At 34.0% G+C, this 17,099-nt stretch overlaps 1 protein-coding gene across 1 annotated transcript in view; it reads left to right on the plus strand.

Moving 5' to 3' along the window:
* TRDN (triadin) overlaps positions 1–17,099 on the plus strand; it is a 208,455-nt gene that overhangs the window by 42,909 nt on the left and 148,447 nt on the right. The window contains exons 4-5 of the mRNA XM_040697502.2: positions 4,832–4,969; positions 6,449–6,475. Coding sequence (XP_040553436.2) covers positions 4,832–4,969; positions 6,449–6,475 — 165 coding nt within the window. The remainder of the gene's footprint in view (positions 1–4,831; positions 4,970–6,448; positions 6,476–17,099) is intronic.

Consider the following 17,099-nt stretch of genomic DNA (forward strand, 5'->3'; position numbering starts at 1 on the left):
GTAATTGATGAAAATCCAACAATATTAAATAATTCATAGACATTCATTTAAAAATAACTTTAAAAGAGGTTTAACTCTGACTATATGTTTAATTATTTGACAAGAAAAAGATCGATAGAAGACCACATTCCTTGTCAGGGTTATTAAAACCAGCACAATAACTGAAGTGATTTGCACAAATAAATCAATTAGCCACTTTTTGTTGTGCACTTCACATGATTAAATGACACAGACTTTGAAACATAAGCAAATTTGCTTGAGGTGCTGCAACGAATCATACTATGTGATTAACCAATTACTGTTTTGAAAAGCTGCTGTTACAGGACTTACTGTCAGTTCCAATTAAAAACAAACCAAAAAAGTTTTCTTTTGCTTTCAAACAGCACAGTTTTACTGCAGCTGAAATGACTTCGTCACTTTATGAAAATCATCATTGCTTGATTTCAAAGAACCTAATGAGGGGTGAGGTATTAATTTACTTTAAAGGTACAACATCTATTTCCAAATCAACTGGAGTAGAAATTGTGAGTCAAGGAGAATTTAGAGTGGGATAAATCAATTGCTTGGAATTCTTGTGCTCACATTTTTAACCAAATTAGTTTCTGCAACAATAATGCTGGAGAGCTTCAAAGGATTATAGCAATTTAATTTAGATGTAATGAGCATGAAAACCACCTTCAAAATACATAGAGAGTTTCCAGAAATATTTATATATAACAAAAGGATTTTTGAAAATTATTTTAACCACCTTTGTGTATGATTTATAAAGAAAATTCAAACAAGACTCCAAATTTCCTTGCAGATACATAGAAGAGGTAAAAATATTCTCCTAGGAAATTCAATTGAGTTTTCCTATGAGAAGGTTTTCTTGAAAAGTAATGGACAAAACCCCTCAATTTTACTACGATTCATACCCTGTCAGCTGTAATTCTTCAAAATTTAAGCATTTTCCAGAGCATTCTGGAACTGAAAATTTGAAGCCCCCCCTAGGAAAATAAACCACCAAACAAACAAACAAACAAACAGTAAAAATGATAACACAAGTAGAGCTGAATCTTCACTGATTTGAAGAACATCACTTATAGTAATAAAAGTAATGAAAGGGCACAACAAAACAAAATGTTACTGGAAAGCTATGTTAGTGTATGCATAATGTTTGGGGTGAATAGTTTTATTGACCTGAAATTAATAACAAATATAAAATTACAGATCTAAGTGCTTAGTCAAAGTGCATAGTGACAAGAAAAAGTTAAATATGAAACAGCACATCTGATAGGATCCATGTCACACTCTTTAGTCACCTAAAAATATGGTGTCATGCCCATGTTTTTTTGTTTGTTTGTTTGTTTGTTTGCTTCCTTTATAGTCAAGAGAAAAAAGGAAGAGCATCTTTGTAAATTAATTCATATCACTCTAAAAAGATGTGAGATGGAGGTGACAATTTTTCCCTTTTGAAGGTCAAAATAACTTTCTGAGTTGTTTTTTGAGGGAGTCCAGAATCACCAGGGACTCAGCACCAGGCTTTCAATACGTTTGGCTAGATAGGATGATTGGAATTTAAGCTGTGATTAAATGAAATGACATAATGTTAAGAAAAGACCTTCAGTGTTAATTGTGTGTCTCATCCCTCAATTTGATCTGTTTAGCTATAGCATTACTGTATGCCTGTAAAGAAAGAATAATTTAAAAAAACCTATATTACAAGAAAATATCAAGCTTAAATTTTGTCTTGAAAATCTGTATTTCTCAGCTGCACTCTTCATACAAAAGTATGAAAATCCGCTGAAAATGGCTATCTCTATTTGCATGTGTGTGAGCTAAATGGCATCTTTCAGCTTTTTTCCCCTCTAATTGCTTTCTTTCCTTTGCTTCATGTGTGTTTTGTTCTGCTAGGGAAAGAACAACCTCCTGTTGACAAAGTTGTGGGGAAAGCTAAAAGCATGGTTTTCTTCAGTAGTTCTTTCCATTCAGGATTATCTGGTGTGGTGTTCTTAAGCATTTTAGGATGAATCATTACTGTTAGCTCAACATTTTAAAAATTCAAGAAATATTTTAAAAAGTTAAATAGAAGATCTGTGCACAAGTAAACTTTCCTGGTCTGTGTCACTTGAATCACACTGCAAATGGATCTGCTTAAATTTGCAATTTAATTTAGCAAATACCACTGAAGTGTCATCTACAAAGCCCCAAGTTGATTTTTTTTCTGAATTTTCTATTTTAAACAGGATTTGCAGCTCAGGCCTGTTAGTGTAGGTGTTCCTGGAGAAATTAGCCTCTGGACACTTACGATTTCTAATCCCCTTTTCACAGTTTGCTATGAAGATGTTATGAATTAAAGACCAGGATATGACGTTGAGGGCTCTAATTCATCACCAAAGATGGCTTGCCTTGGGGTGGTTGCAGTAATTTCCTCTGCTTTTTAGATCTTGTTCTTCTCTGAGCAGTTCCCATGCCTGCCTGGGGGGACAGCTCTCCTACCTGTAAAGCAGTTCTTGAACTGCTAATATATAGCCATAAATATTGAAATACGTTGGCAACAATTTTTTTTAGTTTATAGGTGTGGTCCCTGTGGCTGTAAATTTCTGTGGCTGTAGAAACAACTGAGCCATCCCTAAGCAACCAGTGGGTACAGGGTGAGCAGAAAATAAGGATAGAAACTAGGACAGCTGTATGATATTTAACTGCCCTTGCTTGTGAATCTAAACCTTAGTTACGCTGAGACCCCTCTGGCCATGTAATTCTGTGAGTCAACTTACACTCCTTAGCATCTCTATATTAGAGTAAATGCAAATGGCAGCAGGGTTTCAAGTTACAGATTTACTTTTACAGTCTGAATATAAATATATATATATTATATATATAATTCACCTTGTAAACACTGGAGAAAGTCATTTGTGGCAAATCTGTTGAAAAATTAAAATCTCTGGACCTAAATATGTGAATCCACTGCAAATAAATAAATGCCTTACAATAATAAAAGTCAATACATCCTGGTATACTACTCAAAATCTTTCGGAATTATTTAATCGATTGAAAACATGTTAGCACAAAACAGTACATTAAAAGAAGAACTCATTAATATTTCTTTACAATGTTGTCATTTCATCATTGCACATGATTAAGTTATCTGATGTGCCTGATTGTTCAGTAATATATATATATATGAAATACAATTTCCAGGAAACAAAAAACACCACAAACACTAACCAAAATATTTATTCAATCTACATTATCAATAAGCAGATCTGAAATCATAATATTTTTTAATATATTTTTTATACTGAAAATTAATTATTAGGATGCAAAAGCAGTTATTCAGTGATATATTTATATTTCAAATAAATTTACTCATACATTTTGTTACAGCACTTCTAGAAAATAACTGTTCATACTGCTGCCATAAAAGAAATTGCTTCAAGTCTGCACTTTGCCTGTCTTTGTAACCTGCAAGTTCACGTGAGACTGTTGATTTCTGCTAAGATTTGTCTTGTGAGTCAGAGCTCTGCAGCCAGAAGTAGTTGTGAAGAAATTCACATTTAATTTCTTTTAAAAGTATTTGCATACAAAAAGAGAGTGGTAAACAGAGATGTGGTTCCCGTCTTTATACTGTTGAATGTATGTATTTCCATTTAAACTACTAGAAACAAGACTAGGCCAATGAATTAAATTGCATTTGTGATTTACCTTTGATTGTTTAAATCTGTGTGAAACCTTTGCATACATAGGACAGCCTACTATTTCAATTATGATGGATGGTAACATAGAATGAATGACAGCTGTCTCTCTTCCTAAGCAGTATTTGGTACAGATTTCAAGAGAATAAAAACTTGGTGAATGGAAAGGATGGACAAAATATTCTATTGAAGGCTGGAGATTTCTCATGAATTACTATGTCAGCATAAACAGGGTATGGAGAAATTTGGTGACATCATAACTGGAAAAACCTTTAAAGGAATACTTATATTAATCACTAGTGACTGTTCTCCCTCAAGTGCAGACATGTGGAGGGCAGGGGCCTTGCTTCCATAGCAGGTCCCAGAAAGGATTTGTTGACACCAGGAAGATGGAGAACATGGAATGCTGCAGCTTCCATGTTTGTTGACCCTACAGGAGCAAGAAGGCAACAACTAGTTAAATATTTACACATGTATGTGAATGAAACTCCTAAAAAAATGTAAGAGAAACAGATTTGTGGGTTTATGTCTTTGAGTGTAGCTAGCTGTGTGCCACAACTTGGGCTCCATGCTCCCCTTCATCATGGACTCAGTTTTGTTTTGGCCCAAGTAGGCACAGTTTTCTTCTATCCACTTTATACATGTACTCCAAGAGAAAGATTAGAAGTGTCTGTGCAGTTAAACCAAGCCTTAGTTTCCTCAGCCAGAATAGCATAAAAGAAAGGCTTGAAAGTTAGGTGTGACCTAGGACTGGGAAACCAACAATAGTGAATACTAAATAGACATCAAGAGTCAGGGGACATGGGCCAGAAAAATAAATTGAACTGAAAGGAAGAAATTATCTAGAAGGATAAATATGAAGTAGAATCAAATCTATATTTATTCTGAACCCAGCAAAGCCTCAGAAGAGCCAGAACTGGGAGAGCACTATCAGATCAAGTTGTCCACTGGGCTATGAATCACTTTGCTAACTGCAAGGACAATTTGCATGCACAGGAAGGAAAGCCGTCCTCAAACATTTGAATAGTGAAAATTAACAGTAAAAATCATTGTTTCTGTTAAAGAAGATTGTATAATTAGTTCTCTATAAAATTGAGATTAACCTTAATCACCAAATCTTTTTTTGGTTTGTTTTTTTTTTTAAACTCTGCACTCAGGAAGATCTGTTAACAAGCTCAGCACAGAACCACTGAGAATCATTCATGAGACATTGGAAGAATCCACTGATTGGCTTTATGGCTTTATTTCTTTACTGTCTGACATCGTATGGAGTGACGATGATGACAGTGATGAAGGTATTCATAATGTAAAGATTTCTGTAACTGCACTAACTGCTGTTTTACATGCATTACGTTGGCTTACTCAGCTTTTACCTCTTAGTCAGAAAGGTCAAACAAAATAAAAAGTGAGTGTTGTAGCTAATAAAGCATCTACTGGCTATTCCAATGAGTAAATTTGTCTCTTTGTTAGCTTTCATCTCATGTTTAATGTACCATTACAGAAAAGCTGTCAGAATTAAGTATTAGTATATCTTGAAGTAGAGAGCACTAATTTATACAAGACTTCAAAATCACAATAAAAATATGCATCAGAACATTGCTTCAGAGAATGGCAACAGCTATTTTCTTTTAATCAGTAAAAATCTAAAATTAGCCTGTAAAAATATAAGGTAGACCAAGAAACCTATATATATATATATATATATAATTTCTATATACCAATGACAGAACAATATATTGTTAAAAGAAAAATATGTAATTATATTATTATAATTATGTAATAAAATATAATTTTGACTGGACTAAGGGTAGTTTGGAGCACACTGCTGGCTCATGTCCAGATTTTCATCCATCATGACCCCCAAATCCTCCACAGGGCTGCTCTCAGTGAGTTCTTCTCTCGGTCAGTACTTATATCTGAGATTGCTTTGACCCAAGTGCAACACCTCGCACTTGGTCTTGTTAAAACTTATTAGATTTTCATGTGCCCACTTTTCGAGTGGGTCCAGGTCCCTCTGCATGGTGTTTCTCTCTTTTAGAGTGTTCAACTACTTGAGTGGATAAGTGTTAAAGGAAGTAGGAAAGGTCATAAAATAACTGATGTAAATATACTCAAGTTCTGAATGCTCAGTAAGTGCTTGGAAACTTCAGTTCTATTAGCCAGATGGTATTTCACCTATGTCTACTTGTAGTGTGAAAGGACAGAAAACAACTTACTGCATTGTATCCTCATAAAGAAAGCTTCATTTTCCAGGATGAATCCTTCAAATTCAAATTGATAGCTCATTGTTCCTCTGAAACTGAGTCTCTTTTGCCTTGGATTTCACTAGAAGTGCTGTTACATTTTCAACCTTGTTATACTTTGCATTCATTTTATAATCTGGAGTTTTAGAATGAACCACTGGACCTTGCCTTACAACATGAGTGCATGCATACATTCAAGCAAATTGTAAATACATTGTCACAAGTTCATATTCAGAAGCACAAATACAGATTTGGGTGTTTCCTTGGTTACTACTGCACACTGAATTTATCTGTCCCAGACCCAGAAACCTTCTATGATAAGAGACAGATTCTGTGAAAATCCAAACTCAAAATAGAATGCTTGCCATTCAGCACAGAAGGAATAAAATGCATTTAAACATGATAATGAATCAATAGGAGAAATAATGTGTTGTGCATATGTATTTTGCTTTTGTTTGGTTTTACTATGAAGCCTCTTATCTGCCTTTTTCTTTTTCTTTTTCTTTTTTTTTTTTTTTTTCTGTTTGTTAGGTGAAGTGGAATCTTCCTTGATAAAAGGTTGGTCAGATGCTTCCCTATAGATGGCAGATTTTTTGCAACGTATTTTCAGAGTAAACTAGTATGTCTGTGGTATGGGTTCTGTCATTATTAACATTTCTGTCTACCAACCACAACTACTGTCCTTTAAGAAAATTATTGGATTAGAAATACAATTTATAAAACTTGCTGAAATGTTTGTTCTCTGCAAGAATTAATTATTATCTAGGAAATCTGAAAAAAATCATATCAAACTCATAAAATTACTGTAATAATATTATCTGTAGCCTTGCCCTGTATATGGCTCTCTTATTTATGTTTGTATTAATTACATGTATGCCTGCATAGAAATGGTGTTTAGAAATAAGAATATATAAAGGAAATTTATGGAGACATAATGACAAGATGTTGTAAGAACACTTTACGTTGTGCCAATGAAAAGACCTAAAATAAGGACTACCTTTGAATCTTCCGAAAAATATTACTTAGTTAACATTGAATTTTTGCAGCAGACAAGAATGAAGCAGGTAGGATTTATAACATAAGTCTTCCCAGACTTGAAGATTGTCATGCCGAAACATAAAACTTGAGTTCAAATCCTATTAAATGAAAATGAAAATGTATTTAGAAGGCTGGGGATATTGTTGATAGGATGCAAACCTTTTTAAAACTAGGCACTCTTTTTTACTCCAAATTGAGCATAGATTGATAATAACAAGATGTGTTACCTGGACTGTTTGACTTGAATTTGGCATCCATTGAATGGTTCACCAAAAGGTAAATATCTATCTTGAAGAATCTATCACCCCAGTTGGTGCTGAGATTACAATCCAATTTTCTCTGAAGTTAACTGGTACCAGAGTGCGTTTAATGATACAATTTATCAGTCTCAATAGGGTATCCAAGGTCTAAATAGGTTTGGAGACCAAGGCCATACATCATCCAATGAATGACTTTTCATATTTGGACTGATGTTGTAGGAAAACTTTCAATCTTAATCCATTGTTAGGATTTTCAAAAGGGTTCCCTTTCTCTTCTCCCATAGAGAGAAAGGTACTTCACTGCTGGGCAAGCTTAGTCTGTAAAAACATTGCAGACATCACGCTCAGCATTGCAATGCCTGCTTCTTTGGAAGTCAGTGATATCCTCATGCCTACTAAAGGCAACTTCCTAGACCTTGAGCTGAAACACTTTATGCTGTAGATATGGAATTCAAAGAAGCAAGCAAAATAACTAGAGACTGCTTAAATTAGTCAGTGGGAAGTACTCAAATGATTATTAAGACATAAAAGTTCTTCCTTTTAAGTTTCTGAGTATTGAGATGTTCTCCTCAGGATTCAAAGCTCATGGTTTTCCTTAGAGATAAATGCCTGAGAAAGCTCTCTGTGTTTGGTGTGAAGGAAACGAAGAGCTGATGGTGATTCCTTTGGAGCTGGTACCTTTCAGAATAAATCAGAAGTGCCCAAAATCAAGCATGCTTCATCTGCCTGAGCTCTAAAACAGATTTTGAGTGGGCTTCCCGCTTCTTGTATGTGTGGTCAGGATCTTTCCCCCATTGTTTCAGAGGGTAAGGAATTTTATCCTTGTCTCCTTGTAACAAGATATTTCTTGACTAAGACTGATGAAGGAAGTGTCCTAAGGCCCTGCCAAAACACAGGCATAAATTTTCACAGAGACGTGTCTGCAAATAACCTGTTACCATCTCCAGATTGCAGAAGATCTCCATTTCATCTTGATCACTACAGTCTGGCCTTTTTGTAACCTCTTTTTCTGGGTGACAAAAATAAAACATATCTGGCATGAAGCCAGTGTTTTCCTCATGTGGCCGCTATTAGGGCTGGACCCAAAGAAGGACCAGCCACTTTTGGCATGTTTTGGATATCAAAATGTTTGTGGCTAGATCCACAGAATCAACATCACACTTATAGGCTTCAGAGTATTTTCTGTTTTCATTCAAAGGACCATTTCTGCATCATAGTCTCATCTACTCCGTGCAGCATTTCTTGTCCATGTGAATTGTACTTTAGATTGTTCTTACAGCGGGGCATTTGAACATCCTAAACAAATGGCAAGAGTGAGACCAAATAGTACACTCCGGAAGAGGAACAGTTTGGGGTTTTTTTGCACATATTTAAGAGAAGTTTCTCTCAAATTTCAATCTGTAAATGTACATACTAGATCAAGTATTGTTGTTATCTGTTTTTTAAGTATTTGTGTGGAAAGAGCTTTTGTGAATAGGCAGATGAGAGCTTTTGAAAAATATTTTCACCTATTCTGGGTATATGGACAAGCCTCCATTTTTTTTCTTTATTTGCTGTCAATTTTTATGAACACTAAAAGGTTAACACTCGATTTACTTTATAATAGAAATATAGTAAATGCAAAAATAAAAAGATTGTTGCTAATACAGTGCAATCACATACTAAAAAAAAAAAATAAAAAAATCAGGGGTAGTGGTGAGGATACTCTGCAGTGATGAAAGTAAGGGAGAAGAGTGTAATGATAATTACAAGCCCAAAGAAAGTGAAGATCACCTTCATAGAGATGTAAATTGAAAGCAAAGATAATAATGCAAGTATTAACAATGGGCTGGCATATATAGCAGAACTAGTATCAGTCTCAGAATCCTTAAAAAGGGATGAAAACACTTCTCAAATGTCTTCTTATTGCAATTATTTTTGCCATCCTGTCTTATCACTAATATTTATCTTTAGTAATTGGAAGTGTGAACATTCATAATGTCCAAGGAAACCATAATCTCAGAGTTACTGAAAGATTATACTGTAGAGGACTTTGCTGTCTTCGACAGAGTACTCTCAACATGGCAAAACTGTGGTGCTTTCTCACAAAAGACACTCAGATGTCTAATAATAGTTTCTTATAGGCTTAAAATGCTTCATAAATAGCTACATTTATTTCTAGAAGAATCATTATGAGGGATAACACTGTTCATTTTCGAAGGGTTAGTTTAACCTTTAAAGACAATTCCAGTTATTTTACATCTGTAAGTTTTTTCATGTTTTTGTCTTTTTACTAAAATTTATTGCTACAGAAAAAGAGAGAAATATTTATAGTCTTTTGGTGCATGCATTTGGCATCAGATGTGAGACTTGTAAAGAGCTGTGAAACATGGCACACAAAATTGAAAATAATGACCTGTAAAATTTAGGCAAGTGCAAACACTTCAATACTGTCAGTGGATAAAATACAATTATTAAACTGTCCTGGAACCTCACTCCAGTTTCCATATGTGTAATTAAAAAATTAAATCTAACCCAAAATTCATTTAGCTTATCAGTGACAAACTGAGCACTTGTAACATTTAGTTTTGTATGTTAAAGTAGCATTTTCTTCTACTTCAACACAGGCAATGCATTCTGGCTAGGAAACATGAATCTCATTCTTGGTCTTACAAAGAAGTTGTTCAAAATCTTTAAAAAATATACTAGCATTAGAGCTGTTCATTTTTAATGTTGCACTCTGAGGCTTAGTAAACTGATTTTGTAAGATATTTTTCTTTGATTTCATATTTGGGCTTTGATGGAATCCACCCCCCCCCCCCCCCCTTCACTTCAAAAGTAAGTCCCTTTGTAAGAGATTCTCGTTTAAAATAATACAGTGAACTCTGACAACACTGAAACATAGCACCATCATGGTATTGTTACCATCTCTGTATGAACAAATAAATTTGTATTGACATAAGATTATCCTATATCAGCAATCACATCAAACTTGACTTCTGTGATATCTAGACATTAGATAGACCTCTGTGAGTTAGTGCATCTGTATGAGATGGAAAGATGTATAAAAATAGTTACATTAAATGGTCCTATACTCTTTATTATTTTTTAATGCTGTTAACAAGTCATATATTAAAATAAGAAGCCACAAAAAAAAAAATTGTTAATTATAAATAAACTTTTTTGGAAAGTATCATATCCCTCTTTTCACCGTCTTCTGTCCAGCTGAGAATGTATTTCCCTGATGATTAGACTAGTAATTAATATGCTGATAACATACGGTTCATGATCTTCTGAAAAGACATGGCAACTTCTAAGCACGCAGGTCATTTCACATCCTTTCTTCTTGGGAAAAATACAGAAAATAGAACATCATCTTCTATCATCTAGAAGTTCTCCTGTAATACAGTAAAAAAGACTGGAATTATAAAGAAAGCAAATGGGTCTTCTGGAAATAATACTCATGTTTAGAAAATATTTATACAAAGAAATAAGCATTTTCCAACCAAAAATTTGGGAATGCGCTAGAGAAAAGAAATTCAAAGTAAAATAGATGCAACATGAAAACTGCTTGTGTGGTAGTTATATTCTAGAAATTAATTATTCAGTTCCATTCATCCCTAAAGTGTACATCTATTTGTACTGGTAATGCCTTCTGAATTCAGTTTCTTTTATGTTGCCATATGGTAATGTTCAATTTTCTGCATATGAGTTGCTATTACAGATCTCTGTAAAAGGCTTTCTCTGTCTCCCTAGGCTGCCCTTTACTACAAAGCATTTGGTGTATCATTGTGTAAAGTACACCCTGTGTTAAAAGATGAAAATCCTTGATTGATTCTTTTCTCAGATGTTAAACTGCTTTTCCAGATATGTATTCTTTACATATTTTGTGGTATCCGTTTCCGTTGCTAATGTTCTTTTAACAATCTTGTCTTGTTTTAGTCTCATCAATACAGTAATAGCATATCCACTATGAAATCGTATTTATAATATAAGAAAAATATTTTCCAGGTGAAATAAAACTGCATACATCTAGGGAATAGGGATACTCAATTACAACTCTTTTCGCAGCTGAAGAATGGTGATTGAGTTTCAATTTGAGTTGGAACATTTTAATCCAAAGTTGCTGGCTATTTCTTCAAAGATATACCGAGAGCTTTGAACCACAAGCGTATTTGTTCAAAGTTATTCAATACTGAGCTAAGTGTAGCAGAGGTTTTCAGATGTTTAAGCTATATTCTTAAGTCACAGAAAATCTTAGGTGAAGCTACCCATGTTATCATAGTGGACAATATTTGTGTTCTAGCACTGAGGTGTCGGGATGATCTTACTCAAAAATAAGGGAGTGTTAAGCAGATTCCCCCCTGGCTGGGAGCTTGTTGTACCAGAGACAACGTCTGATCTAGTAAGTGAGAGCTAAGAAAGGACATGGGAGAAGATATATATACATATAATATATATGTAAAATTCATTTCAATCATTTTCCAGGTGGAAAAAAGTTTCTGTTGTACTAGATTTCTCCTCATCTCTTGATAATTTTATCTCCATGGTCTATAAAGATATTTACTGAGAACTTATCTGGCAAGATTACAAAAAAGGAATAAGTTAGAAAGTCTGTTTGAAACACAGATAAACCTACAGTACCAAAATTCAAGGTCCTGCATGTTTGAACAAACTCAAATCCCTATAACAGTTCCACATAGAGGCTATTACAAGTGAGGTCCTATGCCTGTGACCTTTAGATCCAGTATCTTTCTCTTGCATGCCAGGATTTTTAAAAAAGCCCCTCTTAGCAAATCTAGAAACAAATAATACAAATTGGCATGATAATAGATTAAGACAGGATTTGCATAGCTTACATTTTTTAAGCTGAGCATAGGAAGTGTGATTATTCTCTTGCTTTCTTTTTTTGTGTGTGTGGTTTTTATTCACACACACAACATTAGATATTGTCTGCATTTTGTCTATGTTCAATTAAGTGCAGATTATGATAAAATTGATTATGAAAAACATCATTTAAAACTGGTCAAATAACATCTGTTTGAGATGGAATTCATAAAAAGAAATGTACCACAACAATTTTACTTCTAGAGAAAGAAAAGAACAACTGTTTTTTGATCCCATTGTTCTAATTCATTTTTTCTTTTTTTGGAGGAATGGGTTTCTGTATGTGTAATGCTTCTTAAAATCCAAGTTTCATTACATTTCTTTTTCATTTCTGAACCACGACACAAAATTGTAATTGGAGAACAAAAACAAAAACAAAAAACAAACAAATGAAAAAAGAAGGGATGGGGCGGAGTCTTAGCATATTTGTATACTTGTAATAGAATAGAAACTACTTGTGTAAAATATCTTCCACTTTTAATTCTTTCCAAAATCCAGTCACTAAAATTCCTCCAGAAAAAAACTGTCTATCTATGGTCTTCTTGAAATATGTTAATGCAGCTTGTAGCATCCAAGATCATTAATTGCACAAAAGACTAAAAACCTTTCTTTTAAGAAATTATTTTTTAATAATATTTTTTAATGAAACTTTACAAGAGGGGGAAAAACCCCTCCAAACATAAAATGCCTCTGAAATAAAAGTTTGGGCACTATGTCACGTTCTATGTGCTCTGGTAAACTGGAGCTTTCAAGCTGGACTTCATCTCTTAAGACCACAACCATTCCCTTTTTAGATGGAGCACATAGTTCAACATTTGGATTTACCTCAAATAAACAAACTCCTAATAAACTATATAATAGCTATCATGTTTACAGCTAATTCTTCAGCTCTGGTGGCTTTTATCAAACTTCTTCTTTCATCTCTGTTTTTCAGGAAAAATAAATATTTTATTATTTTTCTAAAAGACAATTTTGTAGTGAAACATTATGCAGGATTAAATTTTTAAGCAGCTGTGGTAAATGAAATAAGAAAATACCAAAATATATTTAAAAAAAATAAAATTTGGGTAGGGTGGGGGGGAAGATCAATGACGCCCATCAGTGATTTTGCAATAAAACTGTTTTAATAAGTCCACAGCAATAATAGTGATACACTTCTACTCACCACTGATTTCTAAAGCTATTTTATTCTATACTAACACGTAATGATATTTCAAATATAGCAATGTAAAAAATATGGATATAATAAATTGTCTTGAATATAATCACAGAATCACAGAATTGCTCAGATTGGAAAAGACCTCAAAGATTATCAAGTCCAACTGCAAATAATGCTAAAAAGAGAATTATGGAGATTTTGGAAGAGTAGCTTATAATAAAATCTTTATGTGGGCTGGGGGTGTTTTGCTGTTATGAAAATAGCATACACTCTGTTCTGAAAATAACTTCTTTCAAATGTATCTCCTTTGATGTATACTCTGCTAAAAATAAAATAAAATAAAATATCACAACAGAATCAAAGCACTTCATAGCAAGCTGAGGAAGATGTCCACAGGTCATCTACAATGCATTTATATAACAGACTGGTGAAACTACAATAGTGTGGAAGCAACTGATTATCTCCTGAACTAGAATCTAATCTGTTTATTTTTGTCACATTTTGGCATTATAAAAAAACATAAATCAGCAAGTTAAATCTCTATATTCTAAGAGGAACTTCTTAGTAGGAAAGCCTACTCACTTGCTGTATGCTACTCAGGATAAGTTGTTATGAAATACTCGAGGGTCACGTTCTCTTTATCTCTGATAGCTTTTAAGTGACGTAGAACAAACTATCAAGAGGAGGAAGTAAAGACAACTATGGTGAAGTAGCCAAGCTTCACTAATAGGTTTTGGAGCAGTCAAAATCAATTCACAGCAACCTTCCTGGTTTAGGAAAACATACTTTCTGGGTAAATACACACCAAACAGAATGTTTGTGCTAATAGAAATGAGAAATGTTCTTCTGTGACCTCTATCGAAAGTACTCTTAGACAGGACATGAAAGAGATGCTGTACAATTCTATACAGAGAATATATATACACATAAATCTTAATTTTCACTCCAAATTGTAGTTGTGATTTCAAAAGAGTTAGGTAAACAGTTTTGAAACTGTACATAAGAGGCACTTTGGCCTGATATCTCATACACTGGATGAGCACGCGATCCCTTCAGTATTTTCATGGATAAGAGACTTATCCATGAAATTTCTTACCACATTTGCATGACTTCAGAAGCTGCTCAGTACCCCAACCTGAAGTTTCTGTACATTCGTAGAATAGGATGAGATCTAAGAAAACACCATGAATGAGACTACACTACCAGCAAGCTTTAGGGACCTAAATTGTTCCTATGTATCACTCAGACTTCTCAACAGTGAATGTTAGTACTTAAATCCTCCTGTAGCATTACATTGGTTTTGGTTCCTAGATATATGTACAACACACCAATTTAATTTCCCAATTAAATATTTCCTATTATTTCTTCATATTTTTCACAATTATGCCTGTTGCAATTTTTTTTCCCTCTAGACTATACAGCTACATGATGTATTAGTAGTTAGCTAGAAGTTGCTCAAACAAACAAATTCATTTATTCTCCTCCTAGCCCCATAAGGATAACTGTCACACTCACCAGCTGGTACTATCTAAATTAAAAATATACATCAGCTGCACAATTGCAAATTTCTCCTGAGGATACCAGCAGCAGGAGAGTTGACTATAACTCTTCATACAGACAGCATCAAGAAACATATTAGAAATGACATTCCTCTCATCTTCTAAAGCTCTTAACACCACTCACTCTTGCCTTGCCCTCAGTATCTGTTTCCATCATCTCTTCAGGATAATCAGCTGCCTGCTACTAATTAGTCTTGATAAACTAGCAAGGATATAGTCCCATTAAATTGCTGGCAGTAGATGTAAGGGTTTTGACTTCTCAAAAGCAAATTATTAACCTCTGGTACATCAGAACTGTGAGTAGGACTCATTCTCCTTTTCACACTTCAATATTTATGACTGTCAAAGCACTAAAGGTGCGTACTGCTGTGTTTCCTGGGAGTGAACATGAAAAAGAAAACCAACTGGTAAAATTTCCTTAGGAAAGAAGAAAAAACGAGTATCATCATTTCAAATGAAATTCCATCAGTTCAACTATACTTTTAAACAGTAAAGATGCTGAACCTAATTTCCATGCTTACTATGATATTTAAGTATAAAAAGGATGCTTAAACATCAAGAGATAATAATAAATATCAAGCATCGGAGTTAAATTCCCAGTGCTTTTGCTGACTTCCTGAGTTACATTGAGTAAATTTGTCTTGTGTTTTCAGATGGGAATAATAATTCATTTCTTCCTCACTTTGGCTCTTTTGCCATTGACACTTTGACATTTGTTATTTTCTCTTTTTAACATAGAATAATATATAGCATTATTATTTTATTTTATAGTTTTATTCTTTTATTTTAGGCTATTCTTATAGTATTGTATTATGGCAGCACCTATGAGCCTCAGCCTCCGTTAACCAGAAAAGCTGTGAAAAGCAAATTGGCCTTGCTAAGACTGCTCCTAAACTGCTCTTCCAGCTCATTTTCCACCTTACAGGTGACATATACCTTAAAACAAACAAAAGAAAACAACAATCCAAACCAAACTCACAAAGTAACCAGCAAAATACAAAGTCAGCAACAAGAGAGCAGACAAAAGCCGATGAGGAAGGGAACTGTGTTGACGGAAACATAAGAATCTCTTTGTGCTAAGCCATTCAGGGGTGGTGTTTTTTCAGTCATGCTCTAGTAAATTCACAGATCGCTGAGCCCATGCTGTGTCAGAGGACTGCATTCTTTTTCTCTTTTTACAACCCAGATTTTCCTGTACCAGGGGCTTCACAGTGCATGGCCAGTGCCAGGCTGTTGTTAGACACTGCAAATCACTGATAGTAGAAATTAGCTTGGTGAGGGGTGGGGGAAGATAATGTCAAAAGTGTGTTTTCAGCAGGGATTTTCAGTAAAGCTGCCTGCAATACAGCTCCTCACCAGACTTTGAGAGCCTGTTCTGGATCAATAGCATATAGATATATTGGCCTGCTAAAAGTATAGCTGTCTCTATCTCCTTTAAGCATCTTTAAATGGTCAGTAAGAGGTCTACTAGCTTCCCCTCTAGAAGTCATTTAAAACAAGAAACCATGCATGTTCTGTATATGCACACAACACTCAAGGTCTAGAGAAACTAGTGTCAGTCAATACCCATATTTAACAAGATAAAGTACTTATCCATTCAAAATCCAAGAAATAAAAAAAAAGGGAAAGACAATTTTCACATCTGCCTGATAAATAAAAAAGAAAACAGTAAAATACAGCTTTAAAATACATACTCCCTTGCAATAATGTAATAAATCGTGCTGACATCTCATGAAGAATCAGGATGGTTGCCGTGGTGATGAAGATTATACTTGCTGCTACTTGATTCTGTCATTTTTCTAAACATGAATTCATAATATTTAGGATTTATTAACAATGTGTCACATCGATAGAGATAAATTACGTACTTTAAACTGGCCATGTAAGTCTTCTATGATATTATAGTCATTTTGTCAACTCAGCAATAAGATATAATGTGATTACTAGAAAATTAAAGCTCTTTGTCATAAAGGATGAGGCAGTATCAAAACTTTGATCAGAGAAAAACATCAGTAGAATAATCTAATGTGTTTATTTATTTTAAATCTTCTGGAGTTAGCTAACAGTCTCTACTTTCTGTCTTGTAGATTAATCAAGATCAGCATATATTGAAACTAGATTTACCTCTGCTGGGAAAATTTATGGTGTAATGCATTAGAATTGATGACTTCCAGGTTATAGTACTTTATGATAATTCTAAGTATAATGGGAAGTTTGTGAAGAGATCTTAATGATGGCATATTTTGCAGTATATAAAAATACATATACACACTTATGTAGTATGAAGATATATTTCACTT

The sequence above is a fragment of the Gallus gallus genome, chromosome 3 (genome assembly GCF_016699485.2).
Source record: "Gallus gallus isolate bGalGal1 chromosome 3, bGalGal1.mat.broiler.GRCg7b, whole genome shotgun sequence".
Classification (NCBI taxonomy): Eukaryota; Metazoa; Chordata; class Aves; order Galliformes; family Phasianidae; genus Gallus; species Gallus gallus.